This window comes from Drosophila mojavensis, unplaced genomic scaffold, assembly GCF_018153725.1.
Source record: "Drosophila mojavensis isolate 15081-1352.22 unplaced genomic scaffold, ASM1815372v1 contig_136, whole genome shotgun sequence".
In the NCBI taxonomy this organism is placed as follows: Eukaryota; Metazoa; Arthropoda; class Insecta; order Diptera; family Drosophilidae; genus Drosophila; species Drosophila mojavensis.
Window position 1 is genome coordinate 31757246 of NW_025318667.1, and position 24950 is coordinate 31782195.

Sequence of the window (24950 nt, forward strand, 5' to 3'; positions counted from 1 at the left end):
CTCTCTTTTATATATATATATATAATATATATATAAATAATTGTTGTTTTGATTACAAGGCTAAATTTTTTATGTTAAACCCCTTTACGAACATGGCAACCGTAAAAAAAATTTGTTTTTTTGTTCTTTCTGGTTAAAGCGTCCTCCGGGTATAGCGACGTAAAATCGTCGGTCCCTTGAATGTCGCTATAACCGGATTCCACTGTATATATATATATATATATATATCTACACATATTCCTCTCTTGTCTCTCTCTCTATCTCTCTCAGTCTCTGGCAAAATTTTATATATAGACTTGTAACATTCTTTAATAATGAGTATACTATGTTTGCTATTCTTGGTGTTTTATATCTGTTCATTGCTTTGACTGTTTCTTCCTTCATTCGTTTGTTTGGTGTGCGCGCCAGGTCCCACTAACTCTTATTTATGCCCTTAATTGCGTACCTCGATGCTAACTCAAAACTAACCGTAAATATTCGAAACGCCTACTGTGGGTCTGCGGCGTCGACGCTCTGCCTGTATCAAATTTTTTTTTTTACAAGGCAACTGCAAAGCTAAATGTTAAAAAGAATATGAGTTTTTTTTAACGATCCTTTCCATGTAATATGGCACTATTATAATATAAAAATTGATTTATCTACCTTATTGGAAATCAATCATCGACATAATGAAGTTTATTAGAATATAGAAAGATATATATATATATATATATATATATATATATATATATATATATATATATATCCTTAGCTAATACTTATAGTTCCACATAAGAGAACAGAATTAAAAATTAACGTAAAAGTTAATTTTCTTTTAAATCGTATGCACATATACGTTACATACTTTATGGCTGTTCCTATTTCTATTCCTTTTCTTTTGCTTATTGTCCATTGTCAAGCCTTTTAAAAATACTTCAACACTTGAATTAGTAAAGAATTTTAAACTAATATAAAATAAGCTGACAGAGTCGAGCAAATATATAAAAAAATATTTGAATATGTATATGCGGATATATTTATATATACATAGCCTTCCAAAGCTTGCAGGTGCATTTTGTTTTCGGCATACCGAAAGCACTTGTTTTCCTCTCGTTCTACTTCTACTTTGATAAGTATTTCGGCTAATTAGTTTTATGTTTATATATGTATTCTACGACTAAATACACGTACGCACACATATATACACATCTCTTTAAACGCACTTCAAACAATACCAAAACTATTTATTTCCTTTGGTTCCACCCGTTCTTTGCCGCTACTAATCATAATCAGCAGTTCCTGCATCCACCCTTGATGAGATTACCAATGCAGGCATAGACGTGGGCGTGACGGGGGGTGGCGGCAGTAGTACCAGCAACAGTAATCGTTCTGCCTTACAAATACGCGTGACAGACAGATTGTCTTTCTTTAAGATCGATTCTTCGACTAATGAATTGCCGCTTTCGGATATTGATTTTTCATTGACGCCGGGCACACCAAAGTACATGAATATGACTTTAGCTTGCTGCAATGGGATGCACAAACGACATAATTTACTAAGCATGCGTAGCATGGTTAGCGGCGAGGAGCCTGAACTTGAAGGTCTGCAATTTCCGCAAATTTCCCCGCTGGCAACAAACGAGCGGCCCTTAAGCTGCAACTGCAACAGCAATTTCAATTCATTGGCTGATACGCATGCCAAAAGTCTGATGAAGTTGACTATAGTAGAGCCTTTGGCTAGCAGCACCAGCAACATGGCTATTACAGGGGCTGCAGCATCAGTTACTGTAACTGTAGCAACTGCCGGTAGTTTTGGGTATAATTCTCAGTTATCGAACTCGGCGCCTGCGGTACTGCTCAGTGGTGTATTTCAACAGCGCCACTTGAGTAATGTTAATCTACAGCCACTGGCCAAGTATGGTACCAGCTTGCCCACAGCTTCCACGCTGCGCCTCTGTATGGACATGGAGATGCACCAGTCGCATCATCGCCAATTAGAACGTAGCCAACGTAAGGTCACTAGCCTTTCGTGTGGCCAGCTGTCAGTATTGTTGCCGCCGACTCCAGTCATAGTACCAGTCTTGTCAGATAGGTTTGGTTTGACGGTTGCAACAGCTGCACCAACTGGGAATAGTTTTATCAACTGCTTTGCACCTATTACAGAGCATGTCACGCCTACGACCATGCCCAGTCAATCCCTTTTTGAGCCACAGCAGATTTATAATATACCCACCGTGTTAATAACAGCAACAGTTAGTTCGACAGCAGCAACTACGGTCATCACTGAGACAATAAGCAGACAAGCAATTGTTGCAGCTGCAGCAGCAGCAAGAACAACAATCTTGACAACAAAAACAACAACAGCACCACCAAAAGCCATAACAACAACTACTTTGCCCAACAATACAATACAGACAATGTGTTCTAATCAATCCATTACTAATCAATTGAAACCAATCGATTCCCTCTCAATTGACGCACCAAAACTTCTACACACCACCACAAACATTCACCCAATCCTGACGTACACAACCACAATGAACAACAACAACGTCACCACAACGTCCCCGTCTTGTTGTACCAATACCATCGTCACAGATAGCAACGTTTCGGTCTCGGTATCGGCGTCGGTATCATCGGCCAATTCGTCCACATCATCGCGTCGCCAAAGACACAGTATTGCCGGCCAGATGTCATATATGAAAATGTTGGGTTTCGGTGGTTTTAGCAAAAAGATGACAACCAGCGCGAATAGCCTTTTCAGTACGGCAGTTATAAGCGGCAGCTCTTCGGCGCCAAATCTGCGCGATATGATACCGGTATCATCATCCGGTAAGTACACATGCACATGCATACATACACACATACTCACATATTCACATATATAAATACCGAGGTACATCTAAAATCACACCTCCACTCCTACATGCTCACATATTCCCACACACTTAACTAACCACACCCAATTTCACATACATATATACGCACGTATACGCACACCTAAACACAAATATTTAATCCTCAAGCATGGCCACACAGAACCATCCACACGTAGACACATCATCAATCAATTTTCGTTCAATCCTATCCCCACACACACAAAAGCAAAGTTTGATATATATTTACGGTGCTATGCATAACAATTGAAATATTTTATTTTAGTTTAGAAATTTTTTTTCTTTTCTTTATGTATACTTATACTTTATTACATTTAATCTATTGGAATACGAAAAGAAAATTGTACATCTTATAAAGTAAAATGCAAATTTTGGTAAAGGCATTAAATGTGAGCTTTAGCATTCAGAGATTTATTCAGGAACTATGTGCTTCTCTGGCAGGATACAAATAAAACACCTATGAAATTTACACACATAGGCCTACTCTTTGTCTGAGACGTACTATATATATACACATTCCACTAATATTCACATATTGATATGCCTTAATCCTGTAGCTTGAATCCGTTTTCATATTTGATCCCATTCCTCCTTCTCAATTTTCTAATATTATATTGAACCGAAGATGAGAAATGTATTATTGGCTTATATGGTTTATGTGCCCCGCGTTTAGGATTTGGAGATGTACCACCGATCCGACCCCTGGAGACACTGCACAATGCTCTATCGTTGCGCAAGTTGGACAGCTTCCTGCAGGATATGGTCTTGGCACAGATCTTTAAGACACCAACAGGGTCTCCACCACGCATCCATGAGGGAGCTGCAGGCAGTAATTCGGTGTCGCTGTTGACACCTGGTATTGGTCAGCATGTATCGGTATCTATGCCCTCGGATTCCATGGCTGCATTTTCCTCTATCATTGAGCCAAGAGATGACAGCGTTTCAGCAACTCAACTAATTGGTCGAACCGCTCCCATTTCTGGCAAATGCGACCAGTCTAGCACTATCGATCTAAATGATGATCAAACGCAGTCTTCTGATTTCGATGATGCCAACGATGTGGTCATGAAGCATATACTACCGGAAGCAAAACAGCGTAAGTTCTGTAGGCGTAAGTCAAGGACCAGCTGGCGCAACTGAGACCCGCATCAACGATAATTCTCCCTAAAATTTAGATTAGTGCGTTCCAACTTCAAGCTTGCCATGTTTTAGCCTTAAGCTTTTTTATGCTCTTAATTATTTAGCTTTTCGAAATATCTATGTTTCAAGTCTACTGAAATCAAATGATATATGTGTACATTTTTTTCTGATTTAATTGTTATATTTTCGTTTGCTTTGATTTTTCAGTGGATTAAACCGTCGCACGATTGTTTGTTGACTACGATTTGAGTGCTTTATCAATGATCTTTAATCGTAAAGATTTTAAACATTATTCTATTGTGGTGTGGCGTAAAAGCATATTTATGCGGCCAGTATAATTTGGTTTTGTTAATATTGTATTTAAAAACTCAAGTTTTAATAATTGTAAAAAGTTGCATTAAGCAACATACAAAAATAAATTTTGAATGGTTTATCCTACTTAGGCGTACTATATGCTACATTTTCTTGCACGCTTTTGCCGCTCTTATGGGTTAACGTTCACATTTTCACACACCCCTTCGGCACTTTCTGTTTATACCCTGAACCCTGAAAAGGAGGCGTGGCAGATTTTCTTGATCAGGGCGACGAGCTGAGTTGATTTGGCCCTGTCCATCTGTCTGTCTGTCCGTCTGTCCGCATGTTTGAAGAAGAATTTAGAAGATTTATCCAATAAAAACATTCAAGTTCAAGTCAGATGTCAGTATAGCTAATTGTGAATGATTTTTAATTTTTTTATTTGTCATTTATTTGTCAAATATTCAATAGAATATGTTGATCATATGCTGAAAGTTTCATTAAATTCCGTGAAGTCGATCGACGTTAAAAAATAATAAAATATTTGGCCAGTGCGCGTAACTGATGTTAATTTTTTTCAAGTTTCAAAATATTTATATTTTTAATTAAATGAGATTTCTATTTTATTTATATATTTGGATACACCGAAATTGAAATTTTAACCATACTAATTGTGCGTTTTTATTAGTTTGGTTATTCTAGAAGATTCTTAGAATCACATCAGCAGTTATACTCATTTACGAAAGTAAATTATTATTCTCACGAAAGTGAATTAGTATATTGGTTTTGTGCAATGTCCGTCTGTCCGTATGAACGCAATCTATTTCGGCGCTATTGAAGCTAGAGACTTGAAATCTGGAACACATACTCGTGTATATCTCCGATTTATAAAGTGTTAAAAAGTTGAAGAGCTAAAAAGCTGAAATTTGGTACGTAGGTCCGCGTCGACCACTCTAGATCACGAGCTTGGCGGATATATCTCTGCCCATTGGGGGCGTGGCAAATCGGATAAAACTGTATCTCCAAGAGTTTTACAGCTAGTGTTATGATTCTATAAAGACTAAAGACAAAATTATAAGTCTACACCCATTAGGGGCGTGGCAAATCGGACCTGAAGATATAGTGATTTTGTATATATACTCGGGCTGACTACCCAAGAACAAAAAGTTTTGTCGCATATATATGTCCGCCCACAGGAGGCGTGGCAAACCACAAAAGTTTATATCTCCTAAAGTATAATAGCTAGAAGCTTCAAATTTCGATAGTTAAGTTACCAGTAACCTCCTCTATCGATGACCTAAAAATAATTTTTACGCCTCTTTAGGGGCGTGGCATATCGAAAAATACTATAATTTTCACATTTTTTGAGGGTAAGCATTCAAACTTTGCAGTTAGGGTACCGTTATCTCGTTCTAAGAACTGACCCCAAATTAGGTTTCTACGCCCAGTTGGGGCGTGGCAAATCGGGAAAACTGTATTTTCTACAGTATTAGAGCGAAAATTAGCTACTAAATTGCTGATGGGGTGTGAATGAGTATTCCGCAGTCGGTGACGCCCGACTGCAACGTTCTTGTAATTCAGTTTTGCTAGATGGCGCTGCAGCAGTGTATCTATTTCAGTTTTGCCAACGGAGCTTGAAAAAGTGAGATGGTCAGGGAGTTGGAGCGTGACGCTCGATCGAGAAGTCTCGTGTTCGAGCCCCGGGCGCGCAATTGATGTTAATTTTTTTTAATTTTTTCAAAATATTTATATATTTAATTAAATGAGTTTTCTCTTTCATTTATATTTTTAAATACATCGAAATTGAAACTTTAGCCATACTAAATGCGCATTTTTATTATTAGTTTGGTTCAGGGTAGTAGTAGTCGAGCACTCTCGACTAGAGTTTTCTTACTTGTTTTGTTTTTTCTCTTTCTCGTCCTCTCTCTCTCTTCTTATGCTCTTTCTTAACGTTTGTCTGAAACCCAGTGGCGGAAATGCTTTGTCCATTACTCATGGATTACTTGTCGCCTATGTGCATGAAAGGATCGATTACAAGATCGATTACTTTCGTAACAATAGGTCCCGTTTTCTACCGGGTGCATGAAATAAGTGAATTTTGTAATGCAGAAAGTAATGAAGTGATGAAGTTTCATTCGGTTCTCCATTACCCAAGCGTATATTTTTATACCCTGAAGCCATTTTCAATAGGAAATCAGGGTATAATGGTTTTGTTAAATGTATGTAACAGGCAGAAGGAGGCGTATACAGTATATATATTCTTGATCAGGGCGACGAGCTGAGTTGATTTAGCCCTGCCCGTCTGTCTGTTCGTCCGTTTGTCCGTATATTTGAACGCGTCGATCTCAGAAGAAATAAGAGCTAGAGACTTGAATTTTTTTCCTAGGTCCGTGTATAGCACACGCATATCGAGTTTTGCTTTAAATATCGATAGCTTTCCCCGTTATTTTGTTATCGATTAAAAACATTATCAAAAATCAGTTTTAAAATTATATCTCCTTTATCTTTAAAGCTAGAGTCTCAAAATTTTATATGTATAGCTATATGCATTTTATCCAATTTCGGTTGTTGTCAAAATTTACCCCACCCCTAATTCACCCCCTCAACCTCACATTTGTAAAGGGCGTATTTCAAATACTAGGGACTTGTGCTTTGACAAATACATGCATATATATATTATATTCATAATCTGAAAGTTTCATGAAGATAATCCGTCCACAAGAAAAGTTATTAAACAATTAACTTCCTATAGTAAGCCACCACTGCAGCCAATGCGTGTTTATGCGTGCGCATGTATGTCTGTGTGTGGGTGTATGTGTGCATATGCGAATAATTCTTGAAATATCAGTTGCTCGAAGGGTTCAGGGGATCTCGTAGTCGAGCAGTCTCGACTAGAGCCTTCTTACTTGTTTTAATATTGTAATACAGAAATTCCGTACCCTGAAGAAAACGTGTGCGTACATTACAACACAATATTCCCGCAACCCATTTTCCCACTATATAATATGGCTTACATCTATGCAATGTAATTGCAGAAATAATTGATTACTAATGGAAATAAAGAAACGACTCAGTAATGTAGCATTGTTTATTTAAATTGATAATAATTATAATTTATTATGTCGTATTAGCTAAATATTATTTACATTCTTAAAATCTAAATTCACTCAGTCTATATTTACATAACTATATACATTTATTGTTTTATTTTTTTGTCGTCAAATTTTTGCTTCGCCAGCCGACCTTTCTGAGCCCGTCGGTTTTAATAGCATCTGTTAATTAAACATTATTAATTTTTTGTCGTTAAAGATAAAAGTAAGATGATTTATACATACCAGATAGAGCATATTCATATTTATAGCTCACTGCGAAAATTGAATATGAAGCGATTTATTGCAATCAGTCTCGACCTAATTTTAGGTACCCTTATTCTTTAATTGAAGCCAAAAAGCGGCCTCTCTCTCAAAATTACGTCCACACAGCACAATAAAATCTGAAAAGTGTTGTGTCACATACATTCATATGTATACATTAACACTACACGCACAAATGGAATAGGCATAGACAAAGAAACCAAACGAAGACGAAAATCGTTTGTTGATTAGAGGGGAAGGGGCATACAAAAACGAAGGTGACAACAGCAAGATTCTTTCGTACGAGTAGTCGTTTTAATTTTGGTCATTACAAATACGCTGAAAAAAAATCTCATAGGTAATGCATTACTTTACGTCTCGTATGTAATGCCTTATTTCGACCGACCTCATTCAGCTCGTCGCCACTAGGAAAGTCTCTGACTACTGCGTGCAATATCCTGCATTTGTTTTTACTCTCCCTTTCCTTAACACTATGTACTCAAAAAACTAACAACTTAAACAATTGAAAACACGACGCCAATGAATCGCAAACAAGTTTGGAAACAACAAACACAGGACAAAATGTTGACAACACCGCGGCCAGAGAAAGAAGATACGGAGCAGCTCAACAGGTGTGTACTTCTTTTTGATCTCACATATCTCAATGCTTGTATAATATTTAAAGAAATGTGGATATTCCACTGAATGAGTGGGATGAGCTGCGCTGTTTTGAACCGATGAACCAAGACACACTCCCGCTGTGCAGCACTATTGGCGACATTTATTTGAACGTCTGCGACGAAGCAGAGCCGGCAAGCACTTGCCTAACTCCTGTCAGCGTTGGCATGGATAAGGACATGGACTTGAGCATGGAGGCTAATAAAGGCTCCATGACAATTTCCGTGGATGTAAGTCAGAGTTTGTCTTAGTCTACACAGAAAATATTTTTTATAGAGTCTATTGGCCTTGGCTTTAAATTTTTCGATACCTAACCGTCCTATATCTTGAACTCACTAAAAATTCAAAAACTCAAAAATTCATTGTATAATGCTGGTGTGCAAATACATGAACCTAGAGAAGAATGTATAAACGCTCCTCTAGAGTATACAACTTATTAATGACAAATGACATGCCAACTCGACCAAGTCCGTCGGACGATTCATCTGGACGGGGTTTGCTATAACCACTAACCACAGAACACATAGACCGGACAAGAAGTGTAAAGCTTTTTCTTTCCGAGCATTAGTTCCCAGAGCACTTCGTATAGTCGTATAGATAGTCGAGTGTTGAACAAAAGATCCTTCTACGCTGAATGTTTCCCTTGCTCTCTCTCTCTCGATGCTTTCTCCTCTCTCAAATATGTATATGTATGTATGCATGTGAGCACAAGCTCATGAAAAATGAAATTTCTTCGCGTTAGACTCCCGTTTCTTCCCTTCTGTGTGAAGAGTATACCTAACTCTTCAAATCGTTTGCCATGCTCATGCAAAATGTTTGCGTTTTCGTTATTATTTGTGGAAAGGGTAAGAAATCGTTGGTGCTCATAAAAATATGATTTTGCGACGGGCATGCACACACACACTGTCCCTTGCTACATGTACCATGAGCATTTGTATGCCTGTGTGCGAAGCTCTGGCTGCCTGTAGCAATTTTGAAGCCCAGCATTTGCATTTGGTCGATCTTGTGAAGTGCTCACATATATATGTATGTATGTATGTATATACATTTGATTGTGTGCACGCATGGGATGCGCTGCTCATGCCTGTGTGCCTCTACATATGCGTGTGTGTATGTGTTTGTATGTATGCATGGGAGATGAAGATTGGCGTGTGCCTCCCTCAACTTAGAATGGTGTGAACGATTTTGGATTTTAATTGAAGAGGCGCGTTTATAGTTAAGTAGATGATTTTATTTCAATGATCGTGGGCTTGCCTATCAGAATGAATTTGTATACCCTGAACCCATTGAAAATGGGAAATCAGGGTATAATGGTTTTGTTGAAATGTATGTAACAGGAAGAAAGGCGTGGCAGACCCCACAAAGTATATATTCTTGATCAGGGCGACGAGCTGAGTGGATAATATAACTACTCCCTATATTTTTTATCGAGAAAAAACGTTATCGAAAATCAGTTATAAAATTATATCTCCTATAACTTTCAAGCTAAAGTCTCCAAATTTTTAATGTAGATTTATATGCAATTTATACAATTTCGGTTTTTGTTAAAATTTACCCTCCACCCCTACATCTACCCCACACCCACATATTTGTAAAAGGCGTATTTCAAATACTAGAGACTTGTGCTTTGGCAAATGCATGCATATCCATGTTATAATCATAATCTGAAAGTTTCATGAAGATTGTATGTCATATGTGTATGTGTGTAAATTAATGTTTTTTTCATTCCCGCGTCGTCGCTGAAGTTCGTAAGAATTCTCAGGCGTCGTCGTGATGATCTTGATAAAGTAATCTCCTAAGTCTTCTTAGGATGTTTACGGTGGAGGCTTGACTTCACCTCAATCACTGGCCTTCTGGCTCAGTAATATGTTTAATATATGAAAACGATTATTTACGGCTGTCGCCGGAGTAGTATAGTTTATTTTGAACCTTGTCAGTAAACATCAAATACAAAACTGAATTCAGACAAAAGCAGAATATTATGCTAAACCTAAGGCTGAATTCATACGCTAAAAAACTACAGAGCTACAGCCGGCAAGCCGACTCAGCAAAAATGATAACGCAAACACTTGCAACATAGTCAAGTGTCATGTTACCATGGTTGGTCAGTCCACTGAACTTATGTGTTAACTACTCCGCCTGGCCGTCCTCGGTCACCTTATAGCTATCGATGATCCCTCGTGCCTTCCTTGACGTTCGCCATCTTTTGACGATTAGCCAGACGATAATGAGACCACAGAATGTAAGGCTGACGACGATGCCGATGGTAAACAAGTTCTTCGATGTTTCCGCAGATGCCAATTCACTCTTAAAACTTCGGATGACTTGGAGGTTGTCATTGTTCATCCGGTGGAGTTGAGGTATACTTAAGACCGGGTCGTGGCCAATGATGTTAAGCAACGATGATCCTGCAATCCCTGTTGCCTTTCGTAGGATCTCACGCTGGTTCACGTACTTCGTGCCATTAACAGTTGCGGAGAATCGAAAAGTGTCCCCCGTTGATTACAATCTCTGGGTCCTCGTCTGTGCTGACCCATGCAGTATTTTCATTGATAATAATAATGCCGTCATCCACTTGAGTGATCGGCTTGAGGTGGCTTGGCTGCGTTCGGCAAGAGGCTGTGCTACTGGCGTGTAGCGCTTGTGCGCAGGACTCTTGCACTGCTAACTTGCAGACCGAGGTGTATGTTGTTGCCACGCACTCATCGACCGCTAATATCTCGTTGTTACATTCGGCTACGGTGCTGTCTTGAAGCTGTAGTATGATGTGGGATACTAGATAGATGATTGGTGATTTTTTGGCAGACGAGTTTTACTCTGGGATAAGCTATTTGGATATGGATTACATTTTCGGACTGTAGGACCTTAATTTTAGACGCTTCAGTGAGACTGACTATGGGGAATTCTATTGGATGTTCATTTAAAAGTGTTTTCAAATCATTATGTTCAAAAATTGTTGGATTTATTATTCCAGATTTGGCTAATGTAATTGTGAGGATTAGGTTTGATATCTGGTTAATTAGTATTCTATTCCTTGCCAATAGTGTTTCGTACAAATGGGATGTATCGACTAATTCGTTTATTATTTTATTAACTACATAAGTGAGTTCGTTAATTTGCCTTTACGTCTCTGAATTGATAACTCTCTGTTTCTTGTTTGCATCGATTGATTGCGATTCGGTCCACCTAACCTTTTCAAAGTCGGAGGCATCTGGTGTGCCTGCTATGACCTTTAGTACTGAGCCTAGAAAATCTAGACTTCTGGCAATCCTATGGTGTATCTCGATAACGGACAATAAGCTCCTAATATGATCTACATCTGCGACTAATAATTTCCGCATATGAGATTGTGGGAATAACTCTACTAACTTTTCAGTATCATCTACGATGCTGTTAAATTCTGTTAAGTTACTCGAATGCCTTAAATAATTCCTTTGTTCCCATACTAATACTTTCCCATCTTTTATTGGAATGCGATTTGTCGACAATCCGACTCTGTATTATCCCTAATATTAACAGTATTGCGTATTGCATCCTGTAAAGAGGCAAATGGGTTTGTTATGCGATTAGTGATAGCAAGATTATTCTGGGTAGTTTCTTCTGCCCGCTACTTGAGGTTGTCTTTATGGACCATCCTCCCCTTAATAAGAACAGACGTTCCTATGTCTGCTTGGATATTTTCCTCTTTGCAAACCTGTGTTAACTTATTTCCTATCCTTTTATTGTTCTTAATATATACTTCTTCGCTTACCTCAAAAATTCTGTGCTGTCTGTCTGCGTTAAATCTTTGGAGTACCGCTTGCTGTGCTTTTTCTATTTTTTCTTTATATCTTGTCTAGATTCGATTGATGTGGCATGGATAACGTCAATTGGTTTCTGATTCGTTACTGAGTGGATTGATCTATTCTATTCCACCGTTGCCCTAATAATTAGTTCCACTGTATCGCTAGCCTTCTTATCCATTTTTAGGCTTCTTGCTATATCTGCTAGAGTGCTATGGAATCTTTCTACCTGGCCAGTGGAAACACTGTGTAGTGGCAGCGCATTGACAATGTCTATATTATAATTGTTTTTCAAAACAGTGATACTATTGTTTCCGAATTAAAAACTGCTTCGTTATCGCAGTATATTGTTTTTGTTGCGGGAAAAAATTAATTATTTGAATGATGGGCATTTTTAGATCTATTATCGGTCGCGATCGAATTGGTTGTACGATAGCGAACTTAGAGAATTTGTCTATGCAGGTGAGAAAAGGTTTAGTATCTGTTGAGAAGATGTCAATATGCAGCATTTCGTCAGCATATGAGGGAATTGGCGAGGCTCTAAGCTCTTGTTTTTTGCGGATGCCTATCGTATTTTGCTTTGGTGCAAACCTTGCAATTTGTGACGATTTCTTTTGCCAAGTTATATATTTTAGGAAAATAGTAGTCACGATTGTATTCCGCTGTCACAATTTCCACTTGCTCATTTTTGTCAGTAGTGTCTGACACATAATTTTTGCAATACCGTAATTTGGTGGCTGGAAAATTAAACAAGAGCTCATGTTGAAAGCTGGCTAAGGTGGGAAGGTCGCAATGAATTGCGTTGACTGCACCTGGAATGATGAGTGGTTATAGTGTTTCTATTTATTTATTTCGTGCCATATAAGTAATTTTGTAATTTCTCTAGCGCCCATACGATAGCTAACAATTCTTTTTCGTTTGTAGCGTAATGAGCTTTGCTACCTTTTAGGGTTCTAGAGATAATGGTTATTGGTTTACGTCCTTGAGATAAAACAGCACCAATGCCGTCCATAGACGCGTTTGTGGTCAAATCAAAGGCCTGTTTAAAGTCCGGGTACATGAGGATAACATGTTCTGATGCTAAGATATTCCTCAGATTCTCGAAGGCCCTGGCCTGAGTTTCATTAAACTCAATTTGGATCTTTTTGGACCTGTGCTTACTCACGGAACCATTTTCTCCATTGAGTATATTGGTCAATGGCCTTGCTATTACTGCAAAATCTTTGATAAAGACTCTGTAATAGCTTGCTGGGCCCAGAAATGATCGCAAGCTGAACAAATTTTTTAGCTAGAGATATTTCCGAATGGCTTTCACTTTTTATACTCATTCACGAAAGTGAATCAGTATATTGGTTTTGTGCAATGTCCGTCTTGCTGTCCGTCCGTCTGTCCGTCTGTCCGTCCGTCCGTCTGTCCGTCTGTCCGTATGAACGCAATCTATTTCGGCGCTATTGAAGCTAGATACTTGAAATTTAAAACACATACTCGTGTATATCTCCGATTTATAAAGTGTTAACATTTTCCCGATCCGCCCTCTAGGGGCGTGGCAAATCGGAAAATGCATTTTCCGATATACCAAAAATCATGTTAGTTAAAGAGCTAGAAAGCTGAAATTTGGTATGTAGGTCCGCGTTGACCACCCAAGATCACGAGCTATGGCGGATATATCTACGCCCATTGGGGGCGTGGCAAATCGGATAAAACTGTATCTCCTAAAGTTGTAAACCTAGAATGCTGAAATTTTGCACGTCAGCTAATGGTATGACTCTATAAAGTCTAAACATAAAATTATAAGTCTATGCCCATTGGGGGCGTGGCAAATCGGACCTGAAGATATAGTGATTTTTTAAATTCTCCTATATTTTGGACACTACTGATGGCAGAGACCTCAAATTTTGTATATATACTCGGACTGATCACCCAAGACCAAAAAGTTTTGTCGGATATATGTCCGCCCACAGGAGGCGTGGCAAACCACAAAAGTTTATATCTCCTAAAGTATAATAGCTAGAAGCTTTAAATTTGGATAGTTGAGTTACTGGTAGCCTCCTCTATCGATTCCCCAAAAATAATTTTTACGCCTCTTTAGGGGCGTGGCATATCGAAAAATACCCTGTAATTTTCACATTTTTTGAGGTTAAGCATTCAAACTTTGCAGTTAGGGTACCGTTATCTCTTTCTAAAAACTGACCAAAAATGAGGTGTTTACGCCCAGTTGGGGCGTGGCAAATCGGAAAAACCTGTATAATCTACAGTATTAGAGCGAAACTTAACTACTAAATTGTTGATGGGATGTGAATGAGTATTCCGCAGTCGGTAACGCCCGACTGCAACGTTCTTACTTGTTTTTTGTTTACTATAAAACCCAAGAATTCAACGTTTTCTTTGAAAAACTTAGTTTTTTCTTATGCAACACGCATGTTTTAAGTCTAGGGTTGTGAAACATTTTGCCTGTCCTAGATTCGCTATAATCATCGGAATGCTAGGCATTGGGTATCGATCGGCTATAGTGCGCTCATTGAGTTGCCTGAAGTCAATTACTAACCGCTTGTTTCTGTTGCCGTTACTGTCGAGCCCTTTTTTGTCGACGACCCATGAGGGGCTGTTGTACGGGCATTTAGATGGTCTAATTATGCCATATTTTAGCAGTTGCCTGATTTCTTTGTTTACGAAGTCTGAGACTCCTACGGGGTGGGGGTATAATTTTGAATATACCGGCTCATTATCTATGGTCCGAATGGTGTCAATAACGGATGTATTAATGGGTAGGGCCTCGTTAGAGGTCGAAAATGCCTTTAATCTCTTTAAAATTATAGCCTTAAACTCTTTTTTAATAAGACTGGGTACCATGATATCATTTACAACTATGAAGTTTACACTATCACAGTTATGGTACTGCAATTTCGATAGTTGAGCGTACTCTCTTGTAAGTTCAATGCCACTCCTGCTTGCGTTAGCAAGTCGAAGCCTACAATGGCATCAAAAAAGGTGAGAGTGTCAAGCAGAAAAAATGGGGAGATTTTGCCAAATATTTTCATAAGGCATTTCTACTTAATCTCGCTCGAGCCATGTATCGAGCTTACGGTGAAGAGGATTCGACCGGAACTACACTTTTTAACTCCTTTATGGGTTTGACGTAGTTTTTTGCCGCCCCTGTGTCTATTAGGATTTTTATGGTTCTCCCACCCAGCTGCCGCGTGACGAAGAGCAGCCGGAAGCGTTCCCTAAAAATATTGAGTGAGTCATTGTCATAACTTGCCTCACTGTCTCCCTCAATGTCGGCTACAGCGGCTTCCGCCGTGTTTGCATAACTGGGCCTTTCCCCTCGAGGCTCGTTCTGAATGATGTTGTTTAAATGTTGGCGTCTTTGATCTGTGGCCCGATCAGAAGTATTTGATCTTTTTTGGCCTGTTCCGTTGTAGCCTTTGATTTCCCATAGTTGGTGTGCTGTCTAAATTTGGACGATGAATCAATATACATTGGTTCATGGTTTTCATTTGATTACTCCCTTTTGTTCTTTTCTTGACCTTTGTTGGCTTGCTGCGTTTTTGTGTAATGTGGATTTTTTTCATGTCCACGCCCTTATCTACTATTTCTTCCCTGCCTTGCGCCTTGAGGGCGATTTTTATTTTCTTCCCTAGCATGTTGTCTTTCGGCCATAGCTTTAGCGTACGAGGCCGAGAACATGCTTCTTTCGATGCATGCCTCAGCCTCTCTGGCAAGCGCCAAGGCGGATGGCAAGTCTTTCGGCTGTGCCGGGAAAACTACTGCTCTAAGTGATTTCTTCATACCAGAAATGAATGCGTGAAGCGCATCGGACCTCTCCTCTTCGTTAAGCAATGTAGCTTGCTCGGTCTCATGTATCATAACTATCTTGTTTGTAACGAGGGTTAATTTTTTTTCGACATCATTATAATATTCCATAAGGCTTAAATCGCCTTGTCTGAACATTTCTAGTGCTTGCCTTAAAAGTCGTAGCGATGTCGTGTCAGAACGGGAACGGACTTAATGATATCAAGTGGAATGTCACATCTCTTCTCAGGTTGGATTGAAATTCTTTGGAAACTTTTTACTTGTGGAGCTTCAATGCACAAGCTGTCTATCTTGGCTGTCATTGTATTTAGTGTAGACTGAAACCTTTCCTCTTGCTGTTCCAGAGCTTGGCTAACAGCACTCTGTATTAAGGCTTGTACCTGGTTTGGGTCTATGGTTACTTGGTTGTGTGCTTGGCTAAGGTTGTGGCTCTGAACTTTACTAATATATTCTCTTTCCCAACCTTTTTCACTATCACTAGGGTACTCTATTTTATACCCTGAGCCCATTTTCAATGGGAAATCAGGGTATAATGGTTTTGTTAAATGTATGTAACAGGGAGAAGGAGGCGTGGCAGACCCCACAAAGTATATATATTTTTGATCAGGGCGACGAGCTGAGTCGATTTAGCTCTGTCCGTCTGTCCGTTCGTCCGTCAGTCCGTATGTTTGAACGCGTCGATCTCAGAAGATATAAGAGCTAGAGATTTTTTTTCCTAGGTCTGTGTATAGCACGCGCATATTATTTTGTTTTAAATATCGATAAATTGCCCCGTTATTTTGTTATCGATTAAAAACATTATCGAAAATCAGTAATAAATTTATATCTCCTACATCTTAAAGCTAGAGCCTCCAAAATGTATACTTATATGCATTTTATACAATTTCGGTTTTTGTCAAAATTTATCCTCCCACCCCTAAATCACCCCCTCACCATCACATTTGTAAAAGGCGTATTTCAAATACTAGGGACTTGTGCTTTGGCAAATACATGCATATCTATGTTATATACTTATAATATAAAAGTTTCATCAAGATAGTCCATCCACAAGAAAAGTTATTGAACAATTAAATTCCCATAGTAAGCCACCACTGCAGCCCATGCGTGTTTAGGCGTGGGTGCTTGTGTGCGTGAATGTGTGTGTGTGTTTTTTTTTTTTTATATTCGTTTATTTACAATCTTATTATACTACAAGTTGCAAGTTGAGTGGTGGCTCGGATAGCGCGCGATGCTTGCGGAACGGCCGTAAAGCATTGCTTCGCAAGCACTATGCGCTACCTTAGCCTGGTACAGCTCGTCTTCTCATTTGCTCGACTCTGCGGAGCTCCATCATCACTGTCGCCGCGAAGGTGCTTGTTAGTTCCCAAGCTTCCTCCGATTCCAGCATGGCGTTGACAATGTTGTCCGCTCTGATGGAGCGGCCCAGTGCCTCTTCTAGACGACGCCTCTCCTCCAGGAACCGTCCACATACGAAAAGGATGTGGTTGGCGTCTTCCACATGCCCTCGCCCGCACCTGGGGCACTCGTCAGTTTCCTCGTGACCAAAGCGCTTCAAATAGCTCCGAAAGCATCCATGGCCCGAGAGGATCTGCGAAATATAGAAGTTACCCTCGCCGTGTTTGCGGTTAACCCATGGTTCGAGCTCCGGGATGAGCTTGTGCGTCCACCGCCCATTAGTTGAACTATTCCACTTCCTTTGCCATCGTGCAATGCTGTTCGCCCTGATAGCGTTGTGTCGCACAGGCGCGTGCGAATTCCGCTCCACGGCTTCGGCGACCAGGTACTCCAGTGGCACCATGCCGGCTATGACAAGCGCCGCATCATCGGAGATAGTCCTGAAAGCGCAGCTGACTCTGATTGCGCTCAGTCTGTATATCGCGCAAATGCCCCGGCTGTAGCTCGGCGTTGCCATCGCTCTTGACCATATTGGCGCAGCATAGAGGATGACAGACCTAATGACGCTCAGTAGAAGAAGAAGAAGAAGTTGCTGTTTAGGTCCCCGCGTGTTAAGCATAATTCTTGAGAGAACCCTACAAGAATCAGCTGCCTTTTTATGCACATATTCTAAGTGCTCGCGGAAAGTTAATCTTGTGTCTATCATGACGCCAAGATACTTAATCGCCCTTTTTGACGCGATGGTGACGCTGCCTATCCTTATATTGGCAGTCCCCGCTTTTTTGCGACTGCTTACTAGGACGACTTCCGTCTTGTGCGCCGCAAGCTCGAGCCCAGCTCCTGTCAGCCAGCTTCGTATGCGATTGATACTTTCGCTGCACATATCTTCTGTATCTTTAAGCTCCTTGCCTATGGCGACGACAGCCACATCATCAGCAAAGCCGATGGTGTGCGCACCTGCTGGTACTTCCAAGCGCAGTACGCCGTCGTACATGATATTCCATAGGAGAGGCCCCAGCACTGAGCCTTGGGGTACTCCAGCTGACACTGTATGAGTTTGGGGACCCTCACTCGTGTTGTATACCAGTGTTCTTCCTCTGAAGTAGCTCTTTATTATCTTTTTTAGATATTTTGGGATATTATATTGTGACAGCGCATTCAGTATCATATCCCAACTAGTTGTGTTGAAGGCGTTCTTAACGTCCAGGGTCGCGATGATGCAGTATTGCTTCGTCCTCTCCATCTGGTGCCTTGGATGGCGGAAGTTGCCAGGCCAGAAACTTTTTCTAGCGCATGTGTTGTTGACCGAGCCTTCCGGAAACCAAATTGGTTAGGTGACAGGCCTTCGGCGCTAGCAATAGAGGCCTCCAGTCTACAGCCAAACAGTTTCTCAAACACCTTTCCCATGGTGTCTAAGAGACAGATTGGTCTATACGAAGATGGCTCCTTTGGTGGTGTGCCAGCCTTGGGTAGCAATACCAAGCTCTGGGTTTTCCAGGCTGCAGGGAACATCTCCTGAATTAAACATTCGTTGTATAATTCGGCAAACGTACTAGGGTGCAAGGCGAGGGCTAGCTTTAGCGCACGATTTGGGATTCCGTCCAGTCCTGGAGCTGTGTTAGATCTAAGACCTCTGAGAGCTACTAAGATTTCTTCGTCTGTAAGTAGAACAATTTGAGTGCAGCAGACTCGGACTCAGGGGCATGAATGGAGCTTAATCTTTCTGGGAAGAGCGTTTCCACAATCGATTTAAGCTCCAAGTGATCCGTAGGCTGCATCTGCGTATAGTTTCTTAACTACTACCACTGACCAAACAAGACATAGACTAGACATGTAGAGCAACGTTTTTCCACGCCGCAACATCTGTCTAGCAGGTCCCGGCCATCTTCGTATTCGCTCGGCTTGGGATTGGATGGCTCGGGTAATGAAAGATAGCACGACGAAATCACTGCGCTCTGAGCACGCAAACGAAATGGTCATCTCTCTAACTCTCTCTCTCTTTCTCTGTGGGCTCTCAAATCATGAAGCTCAGCAGCGCACAAAAATTGAAATTTCTTCGCGACGGTCCCAGCTCTTTTGTTGTGAGTGAAGAGTATACCGAGATCTTAAAATCGTTTGCGACATTCATGCAAACAAAATGTTAGCGTTTCGATATATATATATATATGGGAAGGGTATGAATACGTTGGGGCGCATGAAGAACATGATCTCGCGACGGGCATGCACACACACACTTGTAGTCCCTTGCTACATGTATGAGCATTTGTGACGTGCGTGCGTTACTCTTGCTGTTTGTAGCAATTTTAAAGCCCAGAATTTGCATTTGGTCGGTCTTACGGACTGTCATAAACACTTTACACAGATGTACTATGTATGAACATACATATGTACATAAGTACATTTATATATTATTATTGCTAATCATGTTTATAAATGTGTTTATATCCGTAAATATATACAATTAAAATTATTTTCTACACATTTTCAACCGAAAAAATTATTGTAAAACACTACTACCTTTATTAAATGCTTTGCAATATATGAAATACACATGTCATATTATACTCAAGCTTTACTCACTATTGTCAAAAATTTCTAATTAAGTCATAATGGCCCATTTGATAGTCACCCTACGAATCAAATCATACAAAATTTACAAACAAATGTATGTATGCTCGCACAATTAAAAGCCCGTGGTAGGCACAAGCCAATGTTCACGTATTATGAACACACATACTTACAATATTCCACAGGCAGCGAGAATAGTTTCCCATACTAACACATAAGGGCTCATACATGCATGTAAAACGGGACTGTAACTGATGATTGACGAAAATACTGAGAAAGAATTGAGTTTCGCGACGCACGCACACAAAAGCACATACACGTAGCAAGGATGAAAATGTGTGTGTGTATGCTCGTCGCGAAAATGTATTCTTTCTGTGCACAACAGCGTGTGCAAATTGTAAATTCCAAAATTTGCCGTTGGTCTGCCTTGTGAAGTTAAAATCTCCTGCTATAATGGCCTTCCGACCCCTAGCATCCTCGGCAAGCTCGTCAAGCGCCGTTGTGAAATCACTGAGCTGCATGCTGGGGGCCAGGTAGCAGCTGTAGAGCCATAGGCTACCGTATTGGCCACGTACGAACCCATTAAATGACTTAACATTCGAACGAACATTCTTTGTGTTGCCACATACCCACAACACCGCTTTGCCATTAGCATCTGTTGCCCATGTCCTAGGGCAGCTGGTTCTACAGTGGTGAGGCTCGCTGAGAAATGCTACGTCTATACATTTTTCCCCTATGGTCTGCTCTAGAAGATCTTGGGCAGCAACACAATGATTTAAGTTAAGCTGAAGGAACCTTAACATTTCATTTTACGAGCAGCCTCGCGGTAGGATGGGAAACAGCGTTTAGGCTGATCCACGGCGCGGTTACGGAATACAACCCATCCAATTCTGATTTTGGACAGCTCGAGCAGAGTTTTGGCATTTCCAATTGGAAGAGCAACTGTAGCTCTTTGCTGTCCACCAAAAGCCGGTCGAAGCGACTTGATAGCCTCAATGAGGAGTGTGCTATCCTTCAACTCCGCCCCAATTGACTCCAAGATCTCCTCTTTGCTCGCTTACTCATCTAGGTCACGAATCTCAATTTGAGCCGGTTCGGTAAGTGTTTTAACTACCGCTCGGTCGCCCAAGGCCTTGCCTACAACTTCGTGAAGGGCCTCAGCGCTATGCTCCGGCTTTCTGCTCAATTGCAACAAAAGGTACCCCTTAGCTGTCTTCCTAATGCCTTGAACGTCGCCGCTCAGATGCTTTAGATTTGGGTCGGTCTTGACTACACGAAGCATGTCCACATAGCTGCAACCACTCAGGCTTGAAATCGCGATTGCGTCACTTCTGGGTCGTTTTTGCATGGGCTTGCGTCCTTTAACGACTGTCCAGCTGTTCGGGTTTGTCTGTCGACCTGCCTGATTTGAATTTTCAGCTGTAGCCCGTAGAGCCGCTTTCTGGAGCGGCATGGTCTGCACCTCGCAGTTTTTAACCCGTCGGTTGCAGAGCTTTCCGGCCGTCTTATGGAGATTGACCAGCCTAGCCAGCTCCTCTCTCATTAGGGCATTAATATGCCGCTGACCCCCAAATAAGGCAGTCAAGCCCTCTAGCGTAACTCCTATTTGGGCTAACGCTTCTTTTAGTGAGCTGGGTGCCTGGCACTCAGCCACTGCGGACTGATTAGAGGTCGACGGCTGCGGCAGCGCCCTCTGTTGTTGCTGCGGTGATCGCTGCAACGAGGAACGACGCACGAAAGCTTGCAGCTCGTCCTCCATCCTGGCATCCATTTTTTGCTCCGACTACAACGACGTGAAGCCTGTAGTGGGCAATGGCTACTAATATAATTTGAGTTTACAGACCGCAGTATCTTAAACTCAGCCTGACTAAAGCAATAGCCCGAAAGAATGCACTACTTTTAGTAACTGCGTCTTCACTCCAGATGTTAGGTTGCTGTCTTTGCTAAGACTTAGCAACTCACCAAAGTTAGTGAGCAGCTGATTGTCCGCTGTAATTCCCAGCACTACTAACAGCTGTTAGAGTGAATGCACCTGATTTTTATTAATTGCGCAAGTGTGACGCCTAGTGACAAAACTTTTCGCGCTTGAAAAAGAAAAAGAAAGAGAAAAGCCCTGACGCCAAAACAATGACGCTATTGCCCCCCTGTCTTGCACCACTGGATTCTACCACCGGGGTACTCCACGAACCGCCGCGCAGTAAGTCTCTGGTAGCTGGGTCGCTGGGTACGTTGCGTCCACAGCATACACGTTTTCTTTAGATATTTCCACTTTCGCAGGGAAAAACTCGGAACAAGCTATAGTCAACGATGGATCACAATAACATCGACCGCACTCCACGAAAACGCAACTCCTGTGTGTGTGTGTGTGTATGTGTGTGTTTGTGTGTGCCTGTGTGTGTTTGTGTGTGCCTGTGTGTGTTTGTGTATGTGCGTGTTTCTTGTGTAAGCTGAAAGACGCGAAAAATTATTATACCCTGAACGCATTGAAAATGGGAAATCAGGGTATAATGGTTTTGTTAAAAGTATGTAACAGGCAGAAGGAGGCGTGGCAGACCCCACAAAGTATATATATTCTAGATCAGGGCGACGAGCTAAGTCGATTTGGCCCTGTCCGTCTGTCTGTTTGTCCGTCCGTCCGTCCGTATGTATGAACGCGTCGATCTCAGAAGATATAAGAGCTAGAGACTTGAAATTCCTAGGTCTGGATATCACGCGCATATCGAGTTTTTCTTTATTTATCGATAACTACTCCTGATATTTTATTATCGATCAAAAACCTTATCAAAAGCTAGTTATTTAATTATATCTCCTATACCTTTGGAATGTACATACATTTGAACATTATGATTATGTTCTGAAAGTTTCATTAAGATTGTACGTCTAGAAATTAAATTATTCAACAAATAAATTCTTATAATGTTGGCCACACTGCAGCGCAGCCCAAGCGCAGTCGCTGCTTACTGCGCAGTTAGCAGATCGCATTCTAATATGTTCGTTTGTATGTATGTGTGCCGAAAAGAAGTGCAGAGTGATTAGAATATCAGATTAGAGGGTTCAGGGTATCTCCTAGTCGAGCAGTCTCAGCTAGAGTCTTCTTACTTTTTATCTGTCTTCCTATGTCGAAACTACTCGTATGCTCGTGATTTTAAATATAACAGCGCAAAATTCGAAACAACGATTAGCAATGATTAAAATGAATTTTGAACGTGTTAACGTTTATAAAATATGACTCAATAATTATAATTTTCACAATTACACTGTTATCAACGATTTGAAAACTTGAAAAATGTGAGAAAAAATTCTAAAGGTGTGAATTCTGTTGTGTTGGGCGCCAATTAATGTTTTTCTCATTCCCGCGTCGTCGCTGAAGTTCGTAAGAATTCTCAGGCGTCATCGTGATGATCTTGATAAAGTAATCTCCTAAGTCTTCTTAGGATGTTTACGGTGGAGGCTTGACTTCACCTTAGTCACTGGCCTTGTGGCTCAGTAATATGTTTAATATATGAAAACGATTATTTACGGCTGTCGCCGGAGTAGTATAGTTTATTTTGAACCTTGTCAGTAAACATCAAATACAAAACTGAATTCAGACAAAAGCAGAATATTATGCTAATCTAAGGCTGAATTCATACTGAGTACTTCATACTCAGCAAAAATGATAACGCAAACACTTGCAACATAGTCAAGTGTCATGTTACCATGGTTGGTCAGGCCACTGAACTCATGCGTCAGCGGAATGTATTTAGAGCGAATGGATTCGTATGAATAATATTACATAGTTATACAACATTGCTATAAGTTATTGTGTGCGATACTTATGTGTTATGCGTGTGTGTGTGTTTGTGAGTGCATGTGTGTGTTTGTGTGTGTGTGCGTGTGTCTTGTGTAAGTAGAAAGACGCGAAAAATGGTTGAAATAGATATTGCTCGAAGGGTTCAGGGGATCTCGTAGTCGAGCAGTCTCGACTAGAGCTTTCTTACTTGTTTCTTATTAAAATGAACACAAATTGATTAAGCAAGAATTTTCGATGGTTAAAGCAAGAGTGGGTAGGGGAAAACCATTTATTATGAGAGACTGACTTAGCTGTAGCGTGCATGCAATGCAAACCAACTTTTTGTTTAAGTTTTACTATGAATGGCTTTTTGTTGAAAATTTTCTTGAATATTTCAAAATGAAGTTTTATTAACTCATAAAAATGGTCGGTAGTGGCTTTCAACTTAAGGTATTGGTTTATGCAATAAAAATTTTTATTGAGTATTAAATACTCAGAAGAACACTGCATTTCATCCGATGACTTTAAAAGATTTGAACAAATTCCGCAATCAGTTTTTTGTAATAATTTATAGAGAAGATACCCAGCAAAATATCGTAATGCATTTTCATTAAAAACATTCTGAATATTTGCAATGGTTGCATCTAATGACAATTCAACCTGGACTCATCTGGATCTAAAGGATCTTGTTCTACAAATGAATTCGTGGCACAATGCTCATGAAATACTGATAGATTAGATCCTCTATCCTTTATTATATTAGCTAACATGAGATCTTCATCTGGAATACAGAAATAGAAGTAGATGTCAAAATTTTCATTGAGAGCAACAATCAAATTATGCAAAATGCTTTTGAAAACCATTTTTTTAATAGTGCTGAAAGGTTTCTCTCGCAAAATATTAATTTTTACTCTGCCAGAGCGTATGATTATCTTAGGGACGTTCTTCATTTAAGAAATCATTAAATCGATGGGCACTGTTTAAGAACATAACAACTGGATTTAATCCAGAGTTGTTAGAAAATCTGCAGGGCATCGTAAAAAAATGAGTGATAAGCGAAAATACGCAGTATTAGTTTTGATGGTCAAAATTAAGAAAGGTATAAGTATAATTCATCTCTTGACGAGATACAGGGGTTTGAAAATTATGGCGAGAAGAGAAGTAGGTTTTTAGGTCAACAGGTCTGTGTTTTCCTTATAAGGGGTCTCTTTGAAAATTAGTTGTATGTTTTAAGCTATACTGTTTCAGCTAATGGCATAAAATACTCTGATCTTAAGTC

At 40.3% G+C, this 24950-nt stretch overlaps 1 protein-coding gene across 4 annotated transcripts in view; it reads left to right on the forward strand.

The window, feature by feature from the left end:
* The window catches only part of LOC6586330 (inositol hexakisphosphate and diphosphoinositol-pentakisphosphate kinase), an 85096-nt gene that overhangs the window by 53237 nt on the left and 6909 nt on the right, over nucleotides 1–24950 (forward strand). For all 4 annotated transcript variants that reach the window (XM_044009794.1, XM_044009796.1, XM_044009797.1 and 1 more), the window contains exons 10-13: nucleotides 2578–2811; nucleotides 3550–3972; nucleotides 8220–8295; nucleotides 8349–8571. In XM_044009794.1, coding sequence (XP_043865729.1) covers nucleotides 2578–2811; nucleotides 3550–3972; nucleotides 8220–8295; nucleotides 8349–8571 — 956 coding nt within the window. The remainder of the gene's footprint in view (nucleotides 1–2577; nucleotides 2812–3549; nucleotides 3973–8219; nucleotides 8296–8348; nucleotides 8572–24950) is intronic.